The sequence below is a fragment of the Polypterus senegalus genome, chromosome 10 (genome assembly GCF_016835505.1).
Source record: "Polypterus senegalus isolate Bchr_013 chromosome 10, ASM1683550v1, whole genome shotgun sequence".
Lineage (NCBI taxonomy): Eukaryota > Metazoa > Chordata > Cladistia > Polypteriformes > Polypteridae > Polypterus > Polypterus senegalus.
Genome location: NC_053163.1, coordinates 113,166,201 through 113,188,713, shown reverse-complemented (window position 1 = coordinate 113,188,713; position 22,513 = coordinate 113,166,201). Strand labels below are relative to the sequence as shown.

At 41.4% G+C, this 22,513-nt stretch overlaps 1 protein-coding gene across 1 annotated transcript in view; it reads right to left on the bottom strand.

Annotated features, from left to right (window-relative positions):
* ar (androgen receptor) overlaps positions 1–22,513 on the bottom strand; it is a 108,621-nt gene that overhangs the window by 63,539 nt on the left and 22,569 nt on the right. Inside the window, exon 3 of the mRNA XM_039766353.1 lies at positions 14,955–15,071. Coding sequence (XP_039622287.1) covers positions 14,955–15,071 — 117 coding nt within the window. The remainder of the gene's footprint in view (positions 1–14,954; positions 15,072–22,513) is intronic.

The following is a 22,513-nucleotide window of genomic DNA, read 5'->3' as shown; positions in this document are numbered from 1 at the left end:
GACGTTACCTTACCTGTGATTTGAATTTTAAAATGCATGTTAGATCAGCAATTCTCCCTGCTGAACCTTTATTTATGCATGCTCCTGTGTAAATGTGGGGGTCAGTCCTGTGTACTTTTCCTCATTTTATACAACAGCCACAATGACACTACATGATTCTGGCTGGACCTGATTTGCTGCCTACCTTTCCTCTTACAGACACTCAATCCATTGTAGATGCTGAGCTGACGGAGCAGGCCATAAGAATCAGGTGCTGATTTGTGAAATTGTGACCGCACTTGACTGTGCTGATGAGTGAATTTGTGTTGAAAAACTGATCTCTGCTTTTAACACATCAATTTGCAAACATGTGTTGCTTAGAATGGCCACAACTGAGTGCTGGGACACCTCCAAAGCAGAACCCCCTGTGTAACACGACACAGTGGCATGTATTGATCGTCTCCTCTGGCAAGCCATCTGATTAGGTATCCACATATTTCTATACAGCATTCACAGCAAGGGATTAAACTCAAATCAATAGAAACTATGTTTGTCATAGTTTCATTAAATACAGCAAGTGGCCTCTAACAGCCCAAATATTGTTCATTTGCTAAAATCCTTTAAGAATAATGATTAATATGTAGCAGAATCTTAAAGAAACACATTTGGCAAGACACTGTGGTTCAAATTAGACAACTTAATCAAACGCTATGCATATTCTGGAATAATAAATAGCAGTGTCAAAATGGCTTGGCGATCACAGAATTTAAAGTGACCACCAGCTAGCAATATAATTAGGAAAACCAGCACTCTGTGAGATTAAAGTGGAGTGAGCGGGTTCAGGACACAGATGAAGGCATCGGTAGACACAAATACTGCCAGTGGCCGAGTTCATACAAAAATGGTGTAACAGAACTACTTCCACTCTCTACGACATGTAAGGAGGTGTTTGGTACTTGAACTTAAATCCTACAGCTCTGTGATGTTAAATTTCTCCATCTGGGCTCCCAGTTGGGACTGGGCCCCAGCCAATAAATACATGGCACACTATTTACTCCTGTCACGTATGAGTCCTTGGTCTCGTCTTTTGACAGATCATTCATTCTGCAGTGCAAGATAAATTGAACTCGGTTACTTCTTAGTCTAGAAGATGACCCTTGAGATAATGGCAGTTCCTTCCTTTTCATACAAAAGGTAATCAGTTGATTCTGACCATTCATGGAATTGACTTGTAAGGGAGTCGCACTCAGTTCACAAAAGGACAACAAGAAGTTGAGAGTGAACAGATTGCTCTCTGCTTACAGGAGGCAAAGTCCATTTTGGTCCCTCTTAACCAATTCAGGATCACAGAGAGAAGAATTGGGCACAACCCAAAGTATGGACCCATATTCACTCACACCAGGCTACCACTCAACCTTACATGCGGCTCTTAGGGAAGCAGGCTCAGTACGGAAATTAAGGGGAGCCCATCCTGATATGACCCTTCCCTAATGGCTTGGATAAACAATTGTATTTTTCTTTGAGAGTTGTCCCAGTGCTCTGCACATAGGGACACAGTAGTTTGTACTGTTATATAGTATTTCTGAGGTGGCCATGACATACTGGCCACCTAGCTTTGTGAAGATGATTACTTGTGTTCTATTTTGCGTCTTTTATTTACCACATTTTTTGACACCCATTGCACAGCCCACCCACCCTAAAGGGGTCTCTCTCTCTCTCTCTGAATTGTTTTTCCCAAGATTTCTTTTTAATTTTTTTTCCCTTAAGTTTTTTTTTGGAGAGGGTTTAAGGGGTTCTTGTTTTTATGCCTGGGGGCCTATCAAAAACCTGTCAAAGCCATTTGAGACATTCCTTATGTAATTTTGGGCTATACAAGAAATTAATTGTTATTGTTGTTAAAAAATGGCAACCCATTCAGGGCTGATTCCTGCTTGGCAGTTTGGGGACATATTGTAGCTGCCCCATGACCCTTACTTAATTAGATTAAAAAATGAGTGGAAAGGTGGAGGCAGGATTCAAAAATTTCAAAACTCAGCCAATCAATTAATCAACAAGTCAATACCAGGACTTGTCGAGTAAACATTATGGCACTTTGACAAGCAACCATAGCATTACATTTGAAGAGTCGGCATGTAGAAATAAAGTGGAAGAGCACTCAACGTTATTTTCCTTCAAAAGCAGAGCGGCAAATGTGTGTTCAGATTTTATTATTATTACTGTTTGTTTGGCTGATTCATTTATTCAGGGTGGCACATGAGATAATAATAACACACGACAATTGATTCAACGCAATTTTACAATTGGACTCTGATGCTCAGGGGCGCACAGTGAGACAAAGGCAAGGACTACACATGTGACCTTAGGAGTGTGTTAAGCACTACAATGCGAGAACACAAACACTCTGAAGAACAGGTGGGACAGGATGAATGAGCCGGAGGTTACGTCAGGACTACTAGACAGATGTAATATAAGCAGTGGAGTCAAACCTGCTTTAGTTGTTTTCCCTCTCCCTCTCTCTCTTCTTCCTTCATCATGCTAATATTATGCAATGTTTAGGTCCTCTGTGATCTCATCTCACAACACTGCCATAATTGTAATAATGTGCAGCCTCCAGGCATCCATGTGAGCCCCATTTCACAAAGCTCCTATGAGCAGCCTAACAAGGACACCCAGTGCCCTCCCTGCTCCAGCTGTCTGTAAGCTGTGCTCCTGTAACCAAGGTGCCTTATCTGATAAACACAATGAAATTCACGTCTTAGATACCGAGAGATCTTCAGCTATAAGAGATTTGGCCTCAGATGAGCAGCATCATAAATGTTAAAGAGCCAAATGAAAGCACAGTGAAGGTGACTGGAAAGAAAAGGGAAAAGCAAAGCTGTGCAGCAAAGCAAACATATCTGTATATGCGTGGACATTCAGTACCACCAACATGCCTCGAAGACCTAGATGTGCCTCGGAAGAATATGACAATGGTGAAAGGAGGAAAAGGCAGGCTCGAGAAAACGAATCGGCTAAAGAAAGAGAAGAAGGCCTGGTAGCCGACCGTATATTCCTCGACCAGCTGGCAATGACGGAGTCAAGGAAGCAGCAACACACACCTGTAAAAAATAACGGACACTGATTTCTGACAGAGAAGGATGTCGTCATTATGAAGGCAGGCCAAAACGGATGGAGAAACCAGGGGCAGGCAAGGAACTGAAGGTCGGTCTTAAAAGAGAAATCAAACATGCAAGAATGAGACATAAAAAGATGCCATATTATAGAAGACACCTGTCAGCATTTCAAAACTAGAATGTTAAGACAAAATGAGATATAAAAAGAAAAGTGTAAAATGGAAAGGACCAGGTAAATTGTAACATTTGTGGAAAAAAACCCAAACATAATGAAAATGAAAATCTTCAGAATGTACGGATCTCAAAACTGAAAGCATATGATAAAAGCAGGCCTATAAAGCAAGCAAGAAATGACAAATAAGTAAAGCACAACTGCAAGACAAAATGAAATGGAAAAATGAAGCTGGATTCAAGGTGACTAAGACAGATTCCTCCCAGATCCCAGGAGTGCAAACAAAATCTCACGCCTGTTTAGCGTAGGATGTAATTGTGCCTAGGTACAAAAACTGACCCCAGGCAACAATTATTACGAAAAAGTATGATCTGTCAGAATGGAAAGAAATATAATACCAGGTGAAACATTGACAGAAGGCATAAAACGAAAGCCAGAAAAAAGTAAAACTGTCAAAACTGCTAGGAGAAATAAAAATAAAATATTTGAGAAATGTGATCCACAGTAGAAAAAAAATTCAAGAATGACTGGCAAAGAAAATGTTGACAACAATGAAAGAAATGAAAAACAAATCATGTGAGAACATGGTGCATGGGTGAAAACGGAGGGCAAGATGTATCTGAAAAATGAGAAGATAAGCTATTAAAAATAAAGAGAAACGAGAACAAAATCTGGAAGAAATGTGACCTAATCAGGAAAGGAAAGTAAAAAACCAAGATAAAAATACATACGCGATGGCATAAGAAATGGTAACAAATTCACGGGAGAAATGGGGCTCCTCGCCAGGAATCAGAGGAACACAAAATGTCAGAAACAATAAGAGATAAAGAAGATACCTTCAAGCCACAGAAAAATATGATCAATAGAAGAAATGGGGATAAAGAGATTTCTACTCTTGCCATATGGGGCTGGGATCGCTAAAAGAAACAGGGAAGGAGAAACCTTATCATATATCATATCATACACAGATGGGATAAACAGAAGAGATCAAAATCAAGATGAAATGAATGAAATTGGGATGAAAATGGACCATTCCAAATCATGAATATATAGTGGGATATGGCCGGCCTTTCATCCCAGCCAATACCCCCAGGCCGCCAGGTGGAGTCCTGCATGCAACATAGAGGTGCCCCGAGTTCCAGCAGGGCATCATGGACAGTGGAGTTTTTCATCACAGCCCTGCTGGATACCATGGGGACCTCCAGGGGATGCTGCAGGAAGACACAGAGACTGTGGATTCACCTAAAACCCGGAAGTATGTCTTAGTCAAGGCAACAGACGGAATGACGTACTTCCGGGATGAAGAAGAGGACTTTTTATCTGACCCGGAAGTCACATGGACTGAAGGATCGAAACACTTCCGGGTCAGGGAATATAAAGGACTGTGGGAAATCCCCAGACGGCGAGCTGAGCTGGGTGGATGGGTGGCAACGCGTCTGGGAGTAGGAGGATTGGTTTATTGTATTATTGTGATTATTGAGAATTGTATGAGTATTATGGAGAGGAGGGTGCTTTGTGCACTATACAGTTCAAAAATAAATTATATTTGGACTTTTACATGGTGTCTGACGTATAGTCTGAGGGTTCAAGAGGACGATAGCGCCCTCTATCGGTCACAATATAAACTGACAGAACACATTAGGTTAAGGTCAAAAGGGAATTCTTCATTTCATATGAACATATAATCTATGGAAGAAGTCTCATATCATATGAAAATGTGATCACAACAACACACTGAGATCAAAAGGGATCAATTCATATTATAAATGAATACAAAAAAAAATAAAGAAATGGGGGCTCTTTATATCATATGAGGATGTGATCTGCAGGAAAAATAGATATCAAGAGGGCCTTCTACACATCATTCAAGAATATGATTGAGGAAAGAAGTCAAAATCAAAAGGGACCCCTTAAAATCAAATGCCATCAACAGAAAAAAATCTATCAAGACAGACCTTTGTATATAACACAAGCATGAGCTCTACAGAAATAAATCAAAAGCAAAAGGGGCTATTTCCTACAGGGCAAGAATAATGGGAGAAATCCATATAGATCTTTTCATATCATACAAGAACGTTTTTGACACGAGATTGACAGAGCCTTTAAAGTCATATAAGAAAGTGCCTCACTAAAATAACTGAGCACAACAGGGACACAAAAAAATGAGAGGAAGAATCAAGTGAAGATATGAACAAAATCATGCAAAACTGTAATCTGCAGGAGAGATCTATAGCCAAATGGCATGAAAAGAGGCTGCAAGAATTAACAATATTAAAGCAAACCATGAACAAACCAAACGACGGACATCCAAACCAGGGGAAGAAATATCATTCAGACAAAGGCACCAGAAACAATAACCATATTTGCACGGACTGGACTGGATCCAAAAAAAATCATGAGAAGGAGGGAAACACAAGTTGAAAAAGTCTTGAGAATTGAAAAGCTGAAATTACCTGAAAAAAAGTGAATGAGAACAGGACTGAAGAAGGGCTTGGAAGTAAATTAAAAAGCATACGACAATAAAGCCAACAGTCATGGATGTCTGAACAGAGGAAAAGTAACAACTCAAAGCTGTATGTACTGTATGTGTTGAGCATCTAAAATTGAAGGAAAAGCATTCTTGTATTCCTCAAGACCAACAGCTACTGAGATGCAGGGAATCTGATCAATGAATGAATTTAATAAAAACTGCAAAAAAAAAAAAAAAAAGAAAATGTAGGATTTCATAAAATGTATATAAAATAGTGTAAATGGTATAAATTAATAAAAGAAACCAGCAAATGATTAAAAATGCCATCATGTCTGACACAATATGGGAGCACATTTTTTACCACTGTACTCAGGAGTCTTCAGCTGAGCTCACCTGCAGTCCGGTATGGGCACATTGTCAGGGACAGGCAGATTTCCCTTGAGAGACCCAAGGTAATGTCTGGATGCTTTCAAATCTTAAAGAAATGGGGGCTCTTTATATCATACAAGGATGTGATTTGCAGGAGAGATAGATATCAAGAGGGCCTTCTTCACATCATTCAGCTCTTTGATTCATCTATTTTGTAACCCACTTTTCAAATTCAGGTTGTACAGAGATGACGCCTATTCTGGAAGCACTGGGTGACAATGTGGAACCCAGCTTCATTTCAAGTATTTACCAAATTTTCTGCTCTCAACATAAGGTATCAACTAACATGCCAAGCTTAGTATATACAGTCCCTGAACAATGAGCCATTGGCATATCTCAGCTGAACTCGAGGATCATGTACAGCTACTCCAGCCCGGCAGCCTATAAAGAGACGGTCAGATTTAAATGGGGGCCATGGTATGCAAATGGAAATAACTTCAAAATCAATGGCAGGGAGCATGGTCCGTAAAGCAACATGGCTAGAAAATCAGCTCCTCCAACTAAAAGTGGGGCCATTTAATTTGACCGCACTTGATCTGTAGAAATACAGAAACAATTATTTGCTACTCTTTGATGGTCAATGTAAATGAAAGCATCATCGCTCATGAATTCATTTTTGTAGCATGTTTAGTCCAATTTAAAGATGAGCGGGCACAGTGTAACTTTTCCTGACAGTCAAATCCAAAGCTAAATTGTGCACCAGTTCATCATAGGGCACAGTCGCTTGCACTGTTGCTGACCAACCTAACCAGCAGCCCTTTGGTATGTGTGCAATCCCCACACAGATGGTGAAAAGGCTGGAATTTGAACCCAGGGCTTCAAAGTTGTTAGATACCTACTGTATCACCATGTCATCATCATCTAAACATGCAATATGAAAACAAGTCCACAAAATACACAATTCTCTATATGGACAGAACCTTACTTTTTGTAGTGGGCATTTCAGTGACGTGTCCCTCTTGCCCCCATTTTTTCCTGTACAGCTTCCATGTCACGCCCCTTTTGTGTCAGTATGTGTAAGTACGGACATTGACCCTTACAGGGTCGACAGTCATCCCTTAACTCTATTAGGCTGGTGTCTGCCACACAACACCAGTATGCTGGCCTGTCCCGAGTTTGTCATTTTAACTCCCTTGTTCGGTTTAATAACACATGATGGCTGTTGCTTTTTCTTTTTTTGTTCTCTAGCTTTCCATGTAGGCGTTTCAGTAGCGAATGCCATTTTACGCTGAGAACCCCTGGGGAAGCAAAAAATCTGACTGTATTAAATGGCATTAGCTCAGGTATGGAGCAAGAGTTTAAAAGAGCAACGAGCAGCAGCAAGTGACAGGAGGGAGCAATGGCAAAGCAGATAGGTTGCTCCCCTGGGTGACAGGCCTGTGAGAAGAAGCAGCCAAGGGGGCTGCCACCACCTTCTCGTAATTACAAGGCAGCTATTAAGGGAAATATCAGTGATCTGACCTGAGACTAAACTATGGCGGTGGGATGGCAGGTGTCACCAGGCAGCGTGGCTGCCAGAGAAGGAGCAGGCGAGAAAAAGAGCAAGCGAGAGAGAGAGACAGAAGACTCATGCAATGCACATTACAAAAAATGCATAATGAGTTTATGGAGGGAACAGGAGGTGCTGGTGTGCATCAGTTAAAGACAGGATCAACATCATTGTCTCATGTTCTGCAAATTTACTCAAAGCAAACTGGGACATAGTTGCCAGAACCCTGACCCAAATTTTTTCACAATATAAAGGCTGAGTGCCTTTACAGTAAACCAGGCGGCTGACCACCTGGGTAAAAATGACCTCTGACAAGGCAGATCAGCAGGGCAGGTGCTGGATGGGTGGCTGTGTGCCAGTAAACACAAGCTGGACAGATAAACTGCAATTTTCACAAGCCAGACCAAGGTCTATTGGGTGGCATGTGATTTCAAAGAGAAAAAATGGCACAAAAGAAAAAAAACTATACCCTAATACCACCCAACAAATTTCATAGCTTGAATAACCCTTTATCTATTTTAGTGTTGTTGACTGTTCTCCCCCTTTATCCAAGTTAGTGTCGTTGACTGTTCTCCCTTCTCTTCTCATTACAAACCTCAACCTTGCTCCAGAGACGTTGGTATTTTCACACTAGATTATACAGATACCGGATCCAACGGGTGCTAAATGACGTCCGAGGGCATATCCAGGGTGGCAAAGCTAAAGTGCTCCTTCAGCAGATATTGGTCTGAGGAGAATGTGCAATGGAATGCAGTCAGCATTTAAAATGTTCTTCGTGTGTTCCCAGACAGCAACCACTTGTGGTTGGATATATTCCTACTGGTATCAGGCAGGCTTGCTATAAGGGGTCATATCATGGGTGACAAGGCCCTCTAGATTTGTTTACATGAGGTCAGACTGCCATAATTTACCAGCAGACATGATTGGCTATCGCTGGAGATGGCAAACAACTCCATGAAAACCACTTTTTAGGTATTAAGCCTTTTGAGGATGTTGTCAGCATTGGATCCGTTCATCATCACCACTAAATGCCAGCCCATGCCTAACCAGGTGCACTTAGTGATGTCTTATTGGACATCTTGAATGGAGTCATGCCTCTGTGAAAAGACAGTACATGACAGGCAGTGGTTCATCCAGCAGATGGTGGAAAGTGTTGACACAAGCTTTGTGATGCCTTGTTTAATTTCCGTCACCCCATCTAGTTTTTTCCTACTAGACTAGACTGACTAAAATGTGTAGTGATACCCATGTTTGGTCAACTGGTCTCATCAAGGGTGACATACTTTTAAGACCCCAGTTAGCATCATTTTACAAAATTACAAACATGCTGCCCTCTGCTGGAATTTGTGAGTTGACATGCCTGTACATTGTGTTTTCAAGCATATGTGGTACAACTCTTTTTTGTTTTAGTCTCAGGTTAGGTCGTCAGAGCACATTCATTTCCATATTTTCATTATTGTTCCTAAAGTCACATCATCTGCCTAGTCACGGTAATAAGTTGTGTACGATAACATGGTGGTGGAAAGAGAATTGGGCCACATTACAAGCGGCAGTGTTGACAGTGTGGGTGAGGTGTCATCAAACCTGTTCAGCACTGGGACTGAGGTGGCAGGGAAGGAGACAAGGATTTTTATTTTTTCCTTTACTGTGTGGCACTGAGCCAAATAAACCATTTTGCATCTTGTTTTTAATGACTGCCTGCCAAGAGGGGAAGCAATGTTCTATTTTTAAGAAAGATATTGTAAAAGAAGAGCATCATCCTGGTGTCAACGTAAGTGCTTTAAACCCGACAGCAGGGCAGAACTAGAGTTACGAGAGGTACCCAGTCTGCCCATCTCATCTCAGTATGTTTCCCCCACACACAGGTTCAGGTTTTTTTTTTTTTTTAGAAATGGTGTAGATTTGTAGATGGTGTAAAATTCCATACATCCCTGTCTATGATAAGAATATGGACACTAAGACCAGCAGCAAATTTCGGACGGCATCTGAACACCAGAAATGCTGACAATTCAATTGGCACATATGACGCCTGGCTGGCTAAATTCAAGGATGTCTTTGTCCATGTATTTATAGCTCATTTGCTCTAGTTTTTTTTTTTTCCAGCCCATTGTGCCATGCCAGTAAATGAGAAAGAGGGGCCCTTGGCCCAGCACAGGAACAGAAACCAACATTTTTTGCCTCACCTGCTAATCATTTGAATTGCTGCCAAAGTAGTGCACAGTGGGGAGCGTCACAAGTGTCACACAGCCCACCACAAAGGAACACATTACTGCTGCTAATATCCTGGATGCACGTTTCTTGTTAAATGTGTGACAAATTCTCATTTCTTAGGTGTGATATTAGAGTTTGGGAGTTGCATTTGAAGACCCTGTATGCAAGGATGGAGACATGGTGCCACTTTTTGTGTTCTCGTATTTTATACAGTATGATTCAGAAAGCATATTTAATATTCTAAAAGCCAGAAAATTATAAGCTAGTAGCTACTGAGAGATGGCAGTCCATTACAGGTTTTAGCAAGAGTGAAGTGATGTTTAGGAGCCATCTTCAGGGTGGCCACATGTCTGGGTCTCAAAGAAGCCATGTCTGGTAACCATATTAATATTGTCTCATATACAGGTGATTAATTTCTGCAGTACAGTTTTCCACATACTATTTATGAAGTGAAAGTTCAAAAAGTACTATATCAGGATCTGATAAGAGTCACAAAAATGTTACATTACAGCTCAAGGACCATATCTGAATGAAATCACAGAACATTACTTATCAGGCAAGCCATCTTTTGGTTTAATGAGAAGGTGTGACATTAGGCCTGCATTTCGCTTTAGTACATGTGCCATCAGGAAACTAACATAAGATAGGACACCAGACTACTTAGAGCAGATCAGGTAGGAGTCTCTCAAAAATGTACAATTTGCAATCCATATGTAAGTTTTTCAAACCTGCATATTTTAAAAGTCCATCCTGGCAACACTGGGAGCAGAGGAGGAACCAACTTTAAACTAGATTATCGGCCCATCACAAAGTATCATATTGCACGCACCCACACTGGATCAGTTTTGCATCACCAGTCACTTTAACATGGATGTCTTTAAGAAGAGGTCAAGGCTTAGAAACCACCTGCTTTAGATGCTGACAGATGGTCATTTTTAAAAGACTTGGCAGCCACATTTCATGTGTGAATTCACAGTCCAGACAAGAGGGTGCTGCAGTCAGTAAATACATCTTAGGCACTCCAGAGGGCCAAGATTTCAAGTTTTTCAAGATTTGCAAAGGTCTGAAGGTGTCTAGAAGCTAAAACGAATGTGGCGAGAGGATTCAGGTCATTTCAGTTTTCACTGATGTGGGGGTCAGAACTGCATAAGTGGATTAAAGGAATACTTCACCCAAAAATTTACATTTTTGTATCTACTGTACATTCCATGTCATTAGTAGTGATAGCCAAAAAACTTTTAATCTCTTGTTATCATGGAGAATGGAGATAACAAATTTCCTGATACAACAGGCTTGAATAGAGACTCAGCTTGAACAACAGCAGACAATATCAAAACGTCCATATCTTGTGTCACATAATTAAAATGTCAGGCATCCACTCATATACTCACAATGCCCCAAATGTGTATTTTTGCTAAAATATTGTTAAACCACTTCTGGAAAACCTTCTCAACCATGATAGTGAAGTACACATATGACTGGATACCTGACAGTTAGATCAGGAAGACTTTTTAGTAGGCATTATGATGTTGTTCAGTTTTGGACCCCAATGAAACCCAAGGAATCACGAATTGTGATTCCCTGGCCACTGCCACAAATAACATGGGGTGAGTAACAGATTGATAGAATAATTACATTCCAGAAGAATACTCTTTTAAATATCCTGATAACATTAATAAATGGTATGATGTTTTGTGGGCATCTTAGACTAATTATTACATTTAATACAAATGCCGCACCGGTATAGCTACAGCCTTGAATCTCAAACTTAAACAGGTTAGGGTGTTTAAAAAAAAGCTTGATGATTTATGGTGGCACTGATGAAATGCCTTGTAACTTGTGTGTTGTGTGCTTTCAATCAACATAATAAATATATTAGCCTAATTTCTAATAGAGGATGCACTGATGAAATGCCTTGTACCTTGTGTGTTGTGTGCTTTCAATCAACATAATAAATATATTAGCCTAATTTCTAATAGAGGAGTCAAGAGTCAAAGCTGGTGGTACAAAAAATGAAGGAGTTGGTACCCATGGCCCTTAGCATGTCAATCCAGTAGAAATCTGGGGAACTGATCTTCAAACGCCATGTAGTTAACAAGTTCTAAAAACAAACTCTACTCACACACGTGTTAAAATACAATAAAAGGAAAATGAAAGGACAGACACAACACACTTACTAAACATACACTAAATGTGTGATTTCTGGAAAGCTGCTGAAGCTGCTTGTTTTAGAATCTGAGGCCAGTCAAACTCCAACACAGTCCTCTCCTTTTTACCACTGATGAGTTCTCAATCTTCATACCTGAGCACACATTCATTTTAACACCCATCCACTCAAAATATGTCCAATTCAAATTGTAATATAGAATACAACATGCATTGTTTTTTCGAAATCTAGTTGCAACTTACAGAAGAGACAACATTTCATCATCAATTTTAGTTCATTTACCACTCTGTGGTAGAATGACTACATGCATAGTGACATGTGCTTTAAAATATTGTAGACTAGCGGCTTTGTTTAGTCATGTGGATTGTTGAATGAGAGAGTGATTCGCATTTCCTTCTACTGACAACATCTGCAGCCGTGTTCTTTTCACACCCCAACTTACACTTTCCACGCTCCACTCGAACAGGCAAGCCTTGAAAGTGTCACATGCTTGTCATCTGACCTTCTTGCAACAGGGAAAACCTTAGAGATATCATTTCTGTTTATGTCATGGCAGAAAACTGACTTCAAAATTCCACAAAATGCACCTCTATTTCCACAGCCTTTAACACACAGTATTAAATATTTTCTGCTGTTCTGCACAAGTAATGATTCTAACTTATTTGGCAGTCTAAACAAGTACAACTACCTACCATGTGAAATCACTATGGGTTACTACTACAGAATAATAACATGTTTAAATGTTATCTGCTGCTAAATCATTGCTTTTTAGCACTCTCTTTTCAGAACTGACAAGTTTATAGAATTAATCATGACCTACAGAATACATCCATCTGTTCAACTTCTGAACCTGGTTAGTCTGTTACAGACCTGCCATTTATATAATAACATAAAATAACATTCCCCATCCTGCTTTAATCCACTGAGGGTCACCATGTTCCACAGCCTATTTCTATTCTATACCTGCCATTTAGATCATGCAGACTTTTAAGTAGACGTTATGGTGCTGGCAGGTACAGGACCCCAGTGAAACCCAAGGCATCAGGAATTGTGTTTTCCTGGCCATCACCATAATCAACATGGGGTGATGTCCGCCCTGGGCACAAAGGAGGAACCAATTGTGATGCACTGACTGCACACAGTCACTTAGCGGGCTGAGAGATGAACCCCGATCGCTGGATAAGTAACCACTACTCCAGTGGGCAGCACTGTTTCTGATTGTATGCCTGCAGTATTGAATTATTAAATATTAGCTTATAGCACTTATATTAGCTATATACTGTCTAAACCTACAAATTCACCAACACTCTCATTTGTATTTCATTATTTAGGTAAAACTTTATTCCAAAGGATGCACGGTGGTGCAGTGGTAGTGCTGCTGCCTTACAGTAAGGAGGCCTGGGTTTGCTTCCCGGGTCCGCCCGGTGTGGAGTTTGCGTGTTCTCCTCGTGTTCGCATGGGTTTCCTCCCACAGTCCTAAGACATGCAGGTTAAGTGCGCTGGCGATCCTAAATTGTCCTTGGTGTATGTTCCCTGCCATGGGCTGGTGCCCTGCCTGGGGTTTGTTCCTGTGTTGGCTGGGATTGGCTCCAGCAGACCCCTGTGACCCTGTTTTGGGATATAGCAGATTGGAGACTTTATTCCAAAGTGACTTGCAAATCCAAGCTACTTAATACAGTTCTTTATATCTTTTGTATGTTTCTAGAGGGGAGGACTGAGCGTGCAGCCTAGACATGATACAGTCCAACGTCTTAGCCACTAGAGCACAGTCGTCAGGTGTCTATAATATAACATTCTCAGACCTACTTAACTCAATTCAGGGGCAAATGGGCAGGCAGCACAGAGTAAAAAGCAGGACACACCACCATTATAACATTATGATTCTTTATATTTCTTATGTAAAGTAAATAAATAACTGACGTGATGCTTATCTTAAACATGTGGGCAACCAGCACATAGTTCGTCCCTACCTTATCTACTGAGATCTAAAACCGGTTCAGTCCATAGCTGGATGCCTGACTATTAAACCTAACAGACCATCCTATAAAATCCAACTTCTGAGAACTTTTATTTGAAAGCAAGGTGTCTTTCTTCTGGTCTCCTATGTTTGTTTTCAGGGTTAGGACATTTTAGTCACTTCAGTTGTGTGCTGGAGTAAGAGCTGCACAGATTTGAGTTTGGTGAAATGGAAGATCAGCCAGGTGCGGAAAGTGAAAAGAAGATATAATTGAGCTGACACCACCTCTTCAAGGGAATTAATTCTGTAATATGCAAAAGGCAAACATTAGGTGCTTTATATTGCCTTCTCATAATTGTATTTGATTTTTAATACTGATGATGGTGTAGTGGGGGAGGTGGTTGGAATGGGTGGCGACTGAAAAGAAAATCTTTGGAAATGGAGCCCTGCTCTTCATGTATATTAAAGACCTGAAATGGCATCCTGGTAAATTCAGTTCTGGATATACAAAGACTTAGCAAATGTTCTGCTGCATGACAGCAGGTGGACTTTCACCTTGTAGTTAGCAGTGTCACCTTTGGTTTTGTTTGGTTAGGCCTAAACTGTTATACAATTTGTGCCGTCGTGTCCCTCATTTTGGGCAAATGTAGTCATCATAACCTCTGAATATACTGGAAATATCTGGAGGTTGCTTGATAGCAATGGAAGGACACACCCACTAATACACCTCAGTAAACCTGCTAGGCTGGCTTAAAGAGGGCCGCCCTTCTGACAAACTGCCTTTCCTGACCTTACTTGCCTGGATTAACTGCTTGGCACCTGTCCCGGCCTGGGGACACAAATGAATTTGCCTGTGTTGCAGTTCGATGGCATTAAAACCTCTGGTTGTCAGGAGCCGATCGATTTACTTGTGCCCCACCCACCAACCCCACCCCTTGCCCCAATTTCCAAGCAGTGCTCGATTTACCTCCTAAGGTCATGCCAGCATCAAAACACTTCCGAAGGCGGCATGACGGACAGTTCTTCCTCCTCAGCTTGTCAATCGTGCAGTCATTCCTGCTGGCACACAGGTACTTCTGTTTACCTTTAATGAGAGAAGGGAGAGGTCTCCTCAGGGCACAGATACACACACACATTCATAGACAAACATTTGGGATGCGCGCTAGTATTTCAGTTTAGATACAGGATATTAGCCTTGAACGTCTGTTTTGAATCCAGTGCTACAAAAACAAGCAAAGACAATTTGGACTTGTTAAACATCGTGTGACCCTCTCCCCCACTTTGTCCTTACTTTCATTTTGAGATTCATTTATGAAAGTTTTATCATCCTGAAAACATCATGTGTCTCACCCCAAGGGTATGGCTCAGACACTCAGTATGGTTTTGTGGCTGGGAAGAAGAGAAAACTGCACAAAGAGAAAAGACGACAAGGCCCCCAGTAACCTGCCTGAGAGTGACACTGCCGAAATAGGTGGTCATCACAATAGACAGTCCAAGGAAAGGTGGTCCCCAGTTACTAAAAGGCCTGTATGAGCTATTAATGGGTGTTTGGTCACTTCCATGCCGTTAGTGTTCCAAAGATGTTGTCTTTGCAGTAATAGAAGCAGCACTATCATGTGTAAGAGTACTGAAAAGTTCTTACTTGCATGTTCACCAAAAAGAACAAGGTGACTATACCATGGAGGGACATTTAGGGGTCTGAGAGGAAGCCGGACAGTGCTCCACAGGCCAAAAAGAGGAAACTCCTCTAAAAAGAAAAAAAGCAGTTTTGGGTTCCTGGTCCAACTCAGAAGTGGACGTGATCATCTGCAATCTGGGGGACCTCAGCTTTTTAAAAGACTGTCTCCACTGTTCTAAAAAAGCCCTGGTTAGTGGGAGGTTTAAAGATGTGCTCCCCACCAAGGCTTATTGACCTTGAAGAAGGAGACAGAAGAGAGGTGGAAGGAAGGTAGCAAAGCAGTGTGCACTGCATTTTAAAGTTGAGAAATGGGTGAGCTATTCCACATAGGATAGGTGTTCTTCTCTGACAATACAAAACCTCTGGCCACAGAGGCACATTGTGGTGTGCTCAATGGCACTTCATATCAGCTGGGAGATCATTCAGCTCCACAACAGCACATTCTGGTAACAAACTTTGCACTCACATCTCACTAACAGAACAAAGGTGAGAAATTTGAAACATGTACAGTATTTATCTGCGTTTATTTCTACTTCTGTTAGTTAAAGCAAGGCACTCTATTATAAAGTTGCTATATATCATTATTTTCAGGTTTTTAGATTTTGATTTCTACTTGTATTCCAAATGCTAAATGACTTCAACAAGGTAAGCTGTTATATAAATTATTTTCTCTTAAAAAACTATGCACACTTTATTAATACCAAAATTACATTTGAACACACCTCATGTGGGCACACACTTTGTGACCTAACTCTTCCTTACATAAGAAGACCTTTACTTACCATGGAAGTTTACTTTAAACATTTTACTTTGACAGTTTTCCCCATACAAGATGGAATATAAAAGTCATTCTTTAGGAATTATACTTATTTAAAAGGATGGAAACATATGCAGGGCAGAATGCACTGTAAGCTTGTGTCAGTTTTCTAGTTGATAAAGTTACATGCCGTAACATAACATTTCCAATCCCGTTTGTGTGGTGCAAGGCAGGAGCTAAATGTGCCTGGAGAGACTTCCAGTCATTCCCAGGATCCACTTGCTCACACACCCATATTCACAGGCAGATTTAGATTTAGTCAGTTTTTTGTTATTAGATGCAAATAAAATCTATCATTACAATTGACATTTCCTAGAACAAAGTTAATGTTATTTTGTCATTCTACAGTATACAGAGTGTGATCTAGATAGATAGATAGATAGATAGATAGATAGATAGATAGATAGATAGATAGATAGATAGATAGATAGATAGATAGATAGATAGATAGATACTTTATTAATCCCAAGGGGAAATTCACATAATCCAGCAGCAGTATACTGATACAAAGAAACCATATTAAATATCTAACAGCAACCTCATAATACGTCTGTATTTAACGTCACTCACTCTGAGCCATTTTACTTATTTGACTAAATTCCCCCAAGACACATAAATCTGTGATATAGCTCAGCTTTGTGAGGCACTATCATATGAGAAAATTTGTTAACATCAATATCATTCAAATGAGCTATAGGCAATGTCGAAAAAGATGGAAATATCCTTATAACTTAGGCCTCCTTAAAACCTGTGTTTTCGGTGATGCAATCATGATGAGGACAATGGAGAGGTATTGGTGTAAATTGATCTGGTTAAATTACGTATGTACGTGTATATACAGCTACAATGCAGATGTTAATACTCGGTGTAAACGCCCATCATATGACATAACAGCTGCAGCAGCACCTGAAATTTGCTAACAAGGATGAGGCACTATCCTTCCACAAGACAGTCAATCACTTTACGTTTTGACGATGGAGAAGGTACAATGCCGTCTTACGACACAGTTCCAAAATTTCAAGTGGGTTCTGATCTGATGCCTGAGCAACTCTTGGTCTCTGGATAACTTTCTTGTTGAGACTCTCTTAAAGACGATGTTTTCTTATGAAACATGTGAATTATTGTGCAGTGAGTATGCTGATAAAGTGAGCCCCATAGCACAAACTAGAACAGTGAGTGGACAGCATGATGAAGAAAAGGGCCAACTGCAGACCAGCTGTGCAATCTTATGATCCCAGGTGGAGCAGATCCTTATTAACCCAAGTTTTTATATCCATCCCAATAATTGCATACCACTTTGTACTACATTCATGGTCCCACATCAATGAATCATGCACTAGGCAACCACATGAGCCACCTCTGAGCCATGTGTCCCCATCATAAGTGCTAATCAACAGCATGAACTGACCATGCCTTTCTTTGGGTCTACGCACACAAAGATGTGAAGTCAGTCTCCTTCATCGCCTCTGCAAAGTGCTGGCCCCATTAAAAATGAGTCACTGGAACACATCCACCACTGCTCTGTAGTTTGCTGTTAGTGCTACACCTCCTAGATTCCTGTGTTGCAGCCCAGCAATGGTATCCAGGTCTGTGCAGTTCTTCAGAGACCATTATTGATGAGAAAGACTACCCATGACATGGAGTGAAATTTGCAGGGCAGCTACTAGTATTTAGAATTGAGTGATTCAGCGTTTAGTGTTCCGGGTTTCAATTCCACACTCAGTTGTAGTCTAACTTGCATTTTCACCCCATGTATGATGGGTTTCCCGCTGGGTGTGCAGGTTTTCCTACCACGTTGCACATTAAATTATTAGGTGGTTGTACCCTGTATTAGTGTGTGTGTGTGTGTGAGAGTAGGCCATTTAATGTACTGGTGCCCTCTCCAGAAATGGTTCCTGCTTTGTGCCCACTGCTGCCAGGATAGGTCTCTAGTTCTCTGTGATCTTGAATTGGGCTAAGTGGGTTAGAGAATGTTTGATTTTGGTTTTGAGTTCTTCACTTGTTTATTTTGATATGCCACAATCCAGGACAATACCCTGTCCAAGACTTTGATCTTTGCGAAACAATAGCTAGTCGGGCTGCCTTTCTCAGTAGAGCTCCTACCAATCATCCCACTTTCTGAATCATGCACGTTTTATCTTCTAGACATAGTGATATAATGATCAGGCATAATGATAGGCAACACGACCTGCATGTCATTTTTATATCCAGCACTAAGCAGGCAGTGATATGAACCGTTTCATTAGCTCAGCAGCAATGTCTGCTTTCAATATGCTGCATGACCCTCCAGTACCCCTGTGTTTCCACCTCTTTTGGCCACCGTTCTAAACTGTACAATGGTGATGTACAGCATTATAAAATAAAGCATGTAATGCCATATAAAAAGAAAATCCAGAGCAGACGCATATACATATAACTCAGATCTGACACTCTTCTCTGAACTTAACTGGCCAGCTCTGAATCCTTTTATGATGGTGAGCCACTACGCATGTGAGCTGGCTTGTGCACAGGACATGGCTGTGCTGTGACATACAGCTATACTATGTCTTGCAAAAAGGGTGTCTTGGGGGCTCACTTGCGGAACATTTTGATTTACTGCCTGGCTGCTTTTATTGATAAATTTGTTTAGCTGGTGGGCTACTGACATTGGAGTGCTGCCAGATATTCCGGGGTGAGCAGCAAACCTCTCTGATACCATTTGCAGTACATTTTACAAATTTGAGGACAATCCTGTGATTCTACATCATGGGCACTGGCAGGTGACATGGGTTTGAGATTTGAATTGCAATTTTCCAGTCCGTTGCTGAAGCCACTAGGACTTAATGTCTGCTTTTATGATTGTATAGTAAGAGATGTGGAGGCCAGATGGGGTCTCTGTGTAGATCAGGGACCCCACAACCACTGGCATTCTGTTCATATCCCCTGTAATTTCCTATATTTGTAGATTAAAGTCATTCCCCACCTTATCTAACTTTTCATCTTCTATTCTTTATCATGGCCACCCTTATCATCAATGACACCCAATCCCTATACACAGAGGCCTGCTAGAGACTTGTCAGTATGAGACAGAAATTCTGAACCAGTGGCCCAAAAAACACATGTGGAACTCCGGCCTGGCACCCTGTGTCATTGCAATGTGACGTTAAGACATTCTCATTTTACTGAGCTAGACAAACCTGCTAGAGAGCATTCCTGCTTCTAGAGTACAAATGAGCCTGCACCAGGACCACACCTTGGTGAGACCTTGTAGAAGAACACTCTGTCCAATGGTTGCCTTCACTTTTACTGTATTTACCTTCTTATCAGTGATGTCCTTATGCCAGTTGTGTTTAAATATACTTGGCACAGGAACTATGTGCCATCAGATTTCTAAGCCTGATACAATGTCCTCGACATGGCTCATATCACAGAGGGAAGCTGGTCAGGCTGGCAGTGCTGCTATGAGCGCTTGCTGGTTTGGCTCACCCTGCCGCCTCGACGGCGGCTGTTGTTGTTATAGAGACAGTCCTTGATCTTGACATTTAATTCCATAATCCTGTGTGTCGTGGATGTGAGTCTCTGGGTTGCTGTGGTAGATGTGGGGTATTGCTGAGGGTATTGCTTATCTGATTTCCCATCAGCCCCTACTGGTGCTACTTTGGACAACTAATAATTAACTTTTATTATGTTGTTAACCAACAAATTTTAATTGTGCTGGCCAGAAAGTTGTAAAGCACCCACCAAGAAGAGAACAAAAAAAAAAAGTCTGTATTGCCCTCAGTGTTGGCACGGACTTAGAAAGCGCTTGAGTGCACTGGCTTTGGCTGGACAGTCCAAAGTAGCCAAATAAGCATATCAGAAAGCCCAAGGTGCTGCAATGTCAGCTTTAGTGCCAAGAGCTGACAGCAGGACATCAGGTGCAGACTTCATAGCAGCATAGAAATGGGGTCAGTAAAACTGCTCATTTAGACATTGGAACTGCCAGTTTCAGGTTGCCATCAGTCTTGTAAAGATTCCTCCTTCTGTCAAAAATCCCCATTTTACTAATCACGTTCATAGGAACCATAGGATATACAGTTCTTCACATTTTCTTCCTAACACTCTTGGCTACCTGTTTCTTCTCAATCACAATATCAAATACCCATCTTGGCCTGGTGAGGATAACAGTGAAGCGAACAGCTTAAGGCAACCACTAAATACCCACCTCTGTTGGTCATGCTGATAACCACCATCAAGTGCCCACTTTTGCCTAGTTGTATTCACAGCTACTATCTAGGGATTCATCTGTTTTGTCAGGTTCATGGTCAACCATGAAGTTCCCATTTCTGCCTACAAATGCTGACGGCCACCATGAAGTGTATGATACTCTTTGGTCATGCTCAAGGTCAGCAATCAAGTGCCCACTTCTACCTGGTCTTGCACTCAGCCAATATCTAATTACTAGCGCAAAATAAAAGTGGCTGGCCACCAAGTAACAGAGTTGCACAGCCATGGCACTGGCAATGTTTTCATTTTTCCTGTGAATTATTTTGTTTGCTAATTGGATTATTTTATTTGGCTCGATTGACGGCAATTCTATTTGCTTATTAGATTTTAATCCAATGGAGCAGGTGTGCCCACCCACAATAACAGCTGGAGCCCAGGCAGAAAAGCACGATGAGTGCCAAACTGTTTAAAAAGAGGGTTGCTACCCCTTGGGGTCCGCATTACTGAAGTCATGCCTATTAGGGGGGTTTGTTTGTTGTTCTTTGGTTCTCCCATTGTAAAAAAAGCAAATTCAGACAATGCTTCGACTCCCTAAGGTGTGACATTGTGGGAGGCATTTCTCTTTTTCTTTCTCTCGATGAGAGAAACAACTTTGGCCACCTTTTTGGTCCACCATACTCTGCTGGATTTGTCTATATTGAGCCCCAGCACAGAAGATATGGAATTTCTGAGCTCCCCCCCCCGGCCCAATCCCTACTGATGTGCTTCACTTTGTCCCCTCTAGGTCTCTTTAATGCACGCCCTGCAGCATAAGAGAGGGAGTCAAGACTGAGGTAAGGTGAAAGTGAGATACTGACCACCTTTCTCAGGGAGCAGGTGTGATTAAGCATCAGACAGACAGCTGCAGAGGTTGATGTTAGAGTAAACGAAAGTCTCTAACTTGGAGGTATCTGCAAATATTGATCCAATGCTATGTGAGGTGCCACCCTGCACTGGGCAAGTGGTAACTCCGCTATGAATGTGATGAACTGCAATAGTAGGGGGTGTGTCTGAATGATATGGGGGGACAACAGGAAGAGATGCATCCATCTGTCTGTTCCTAGCAAGTGTGTCTGTGTTCAGGGGCTGCTGTAACAAAGGACTGTATTGACAGGTAAGTGTGCAGCACTAACTTGAGTATTTGTTTGTACTGGGAACAACCTAATAGGGGGTTACAGTGACTGGTGTGACCTTCTGTCAGATATCTAAGTTCATCTAACATGCTGGTGGTGAAAATCACTATGTGGATTGGTCTCTTCAGACAGCTCAAGTGTCTGTATGCCTACCATATCAGGAGTTGAAGTGACAGGCCTCTGCGTCTCCACTTGTCACCAGGAGCCTTGATAACTGGTATCTGATGTATCTTATAAATGACAGATGTCTGACCATTTGTCAGTCTTACTGAGGCATGGGACTACAGGAATGCCAGTCAGATCATCAAACGTTTAGAGAGTGACAGGTAGGTGTCTCTGTCTTTTAGCAGGGTCCACCAATGACAGGTGTGTGTATGGCTAATCATATGTCTGTTTGATCACTCGGCGGTAGTGGTAGGTGGACCTGTGCAGCTGAGTAAGGATTGCACTGGTAGGTTTTAGCATCTCTAATAACAGATGTGTGTCTGATCATCTGTCTGGCTGATGGGTGGAGATAAGATCATCTGTCTGTCTAATCTTGGACTATGTGTTCAGAATATTGCAGTGGCACAGTGATCTGTTAGGGTGGTCCATGGATTGCAGTTTTGGGTCTTTCTGCTCAATCTAAGAAATCTTGTAACAAATGTGCAACTGGCTGTCTAGACAGGAGACTG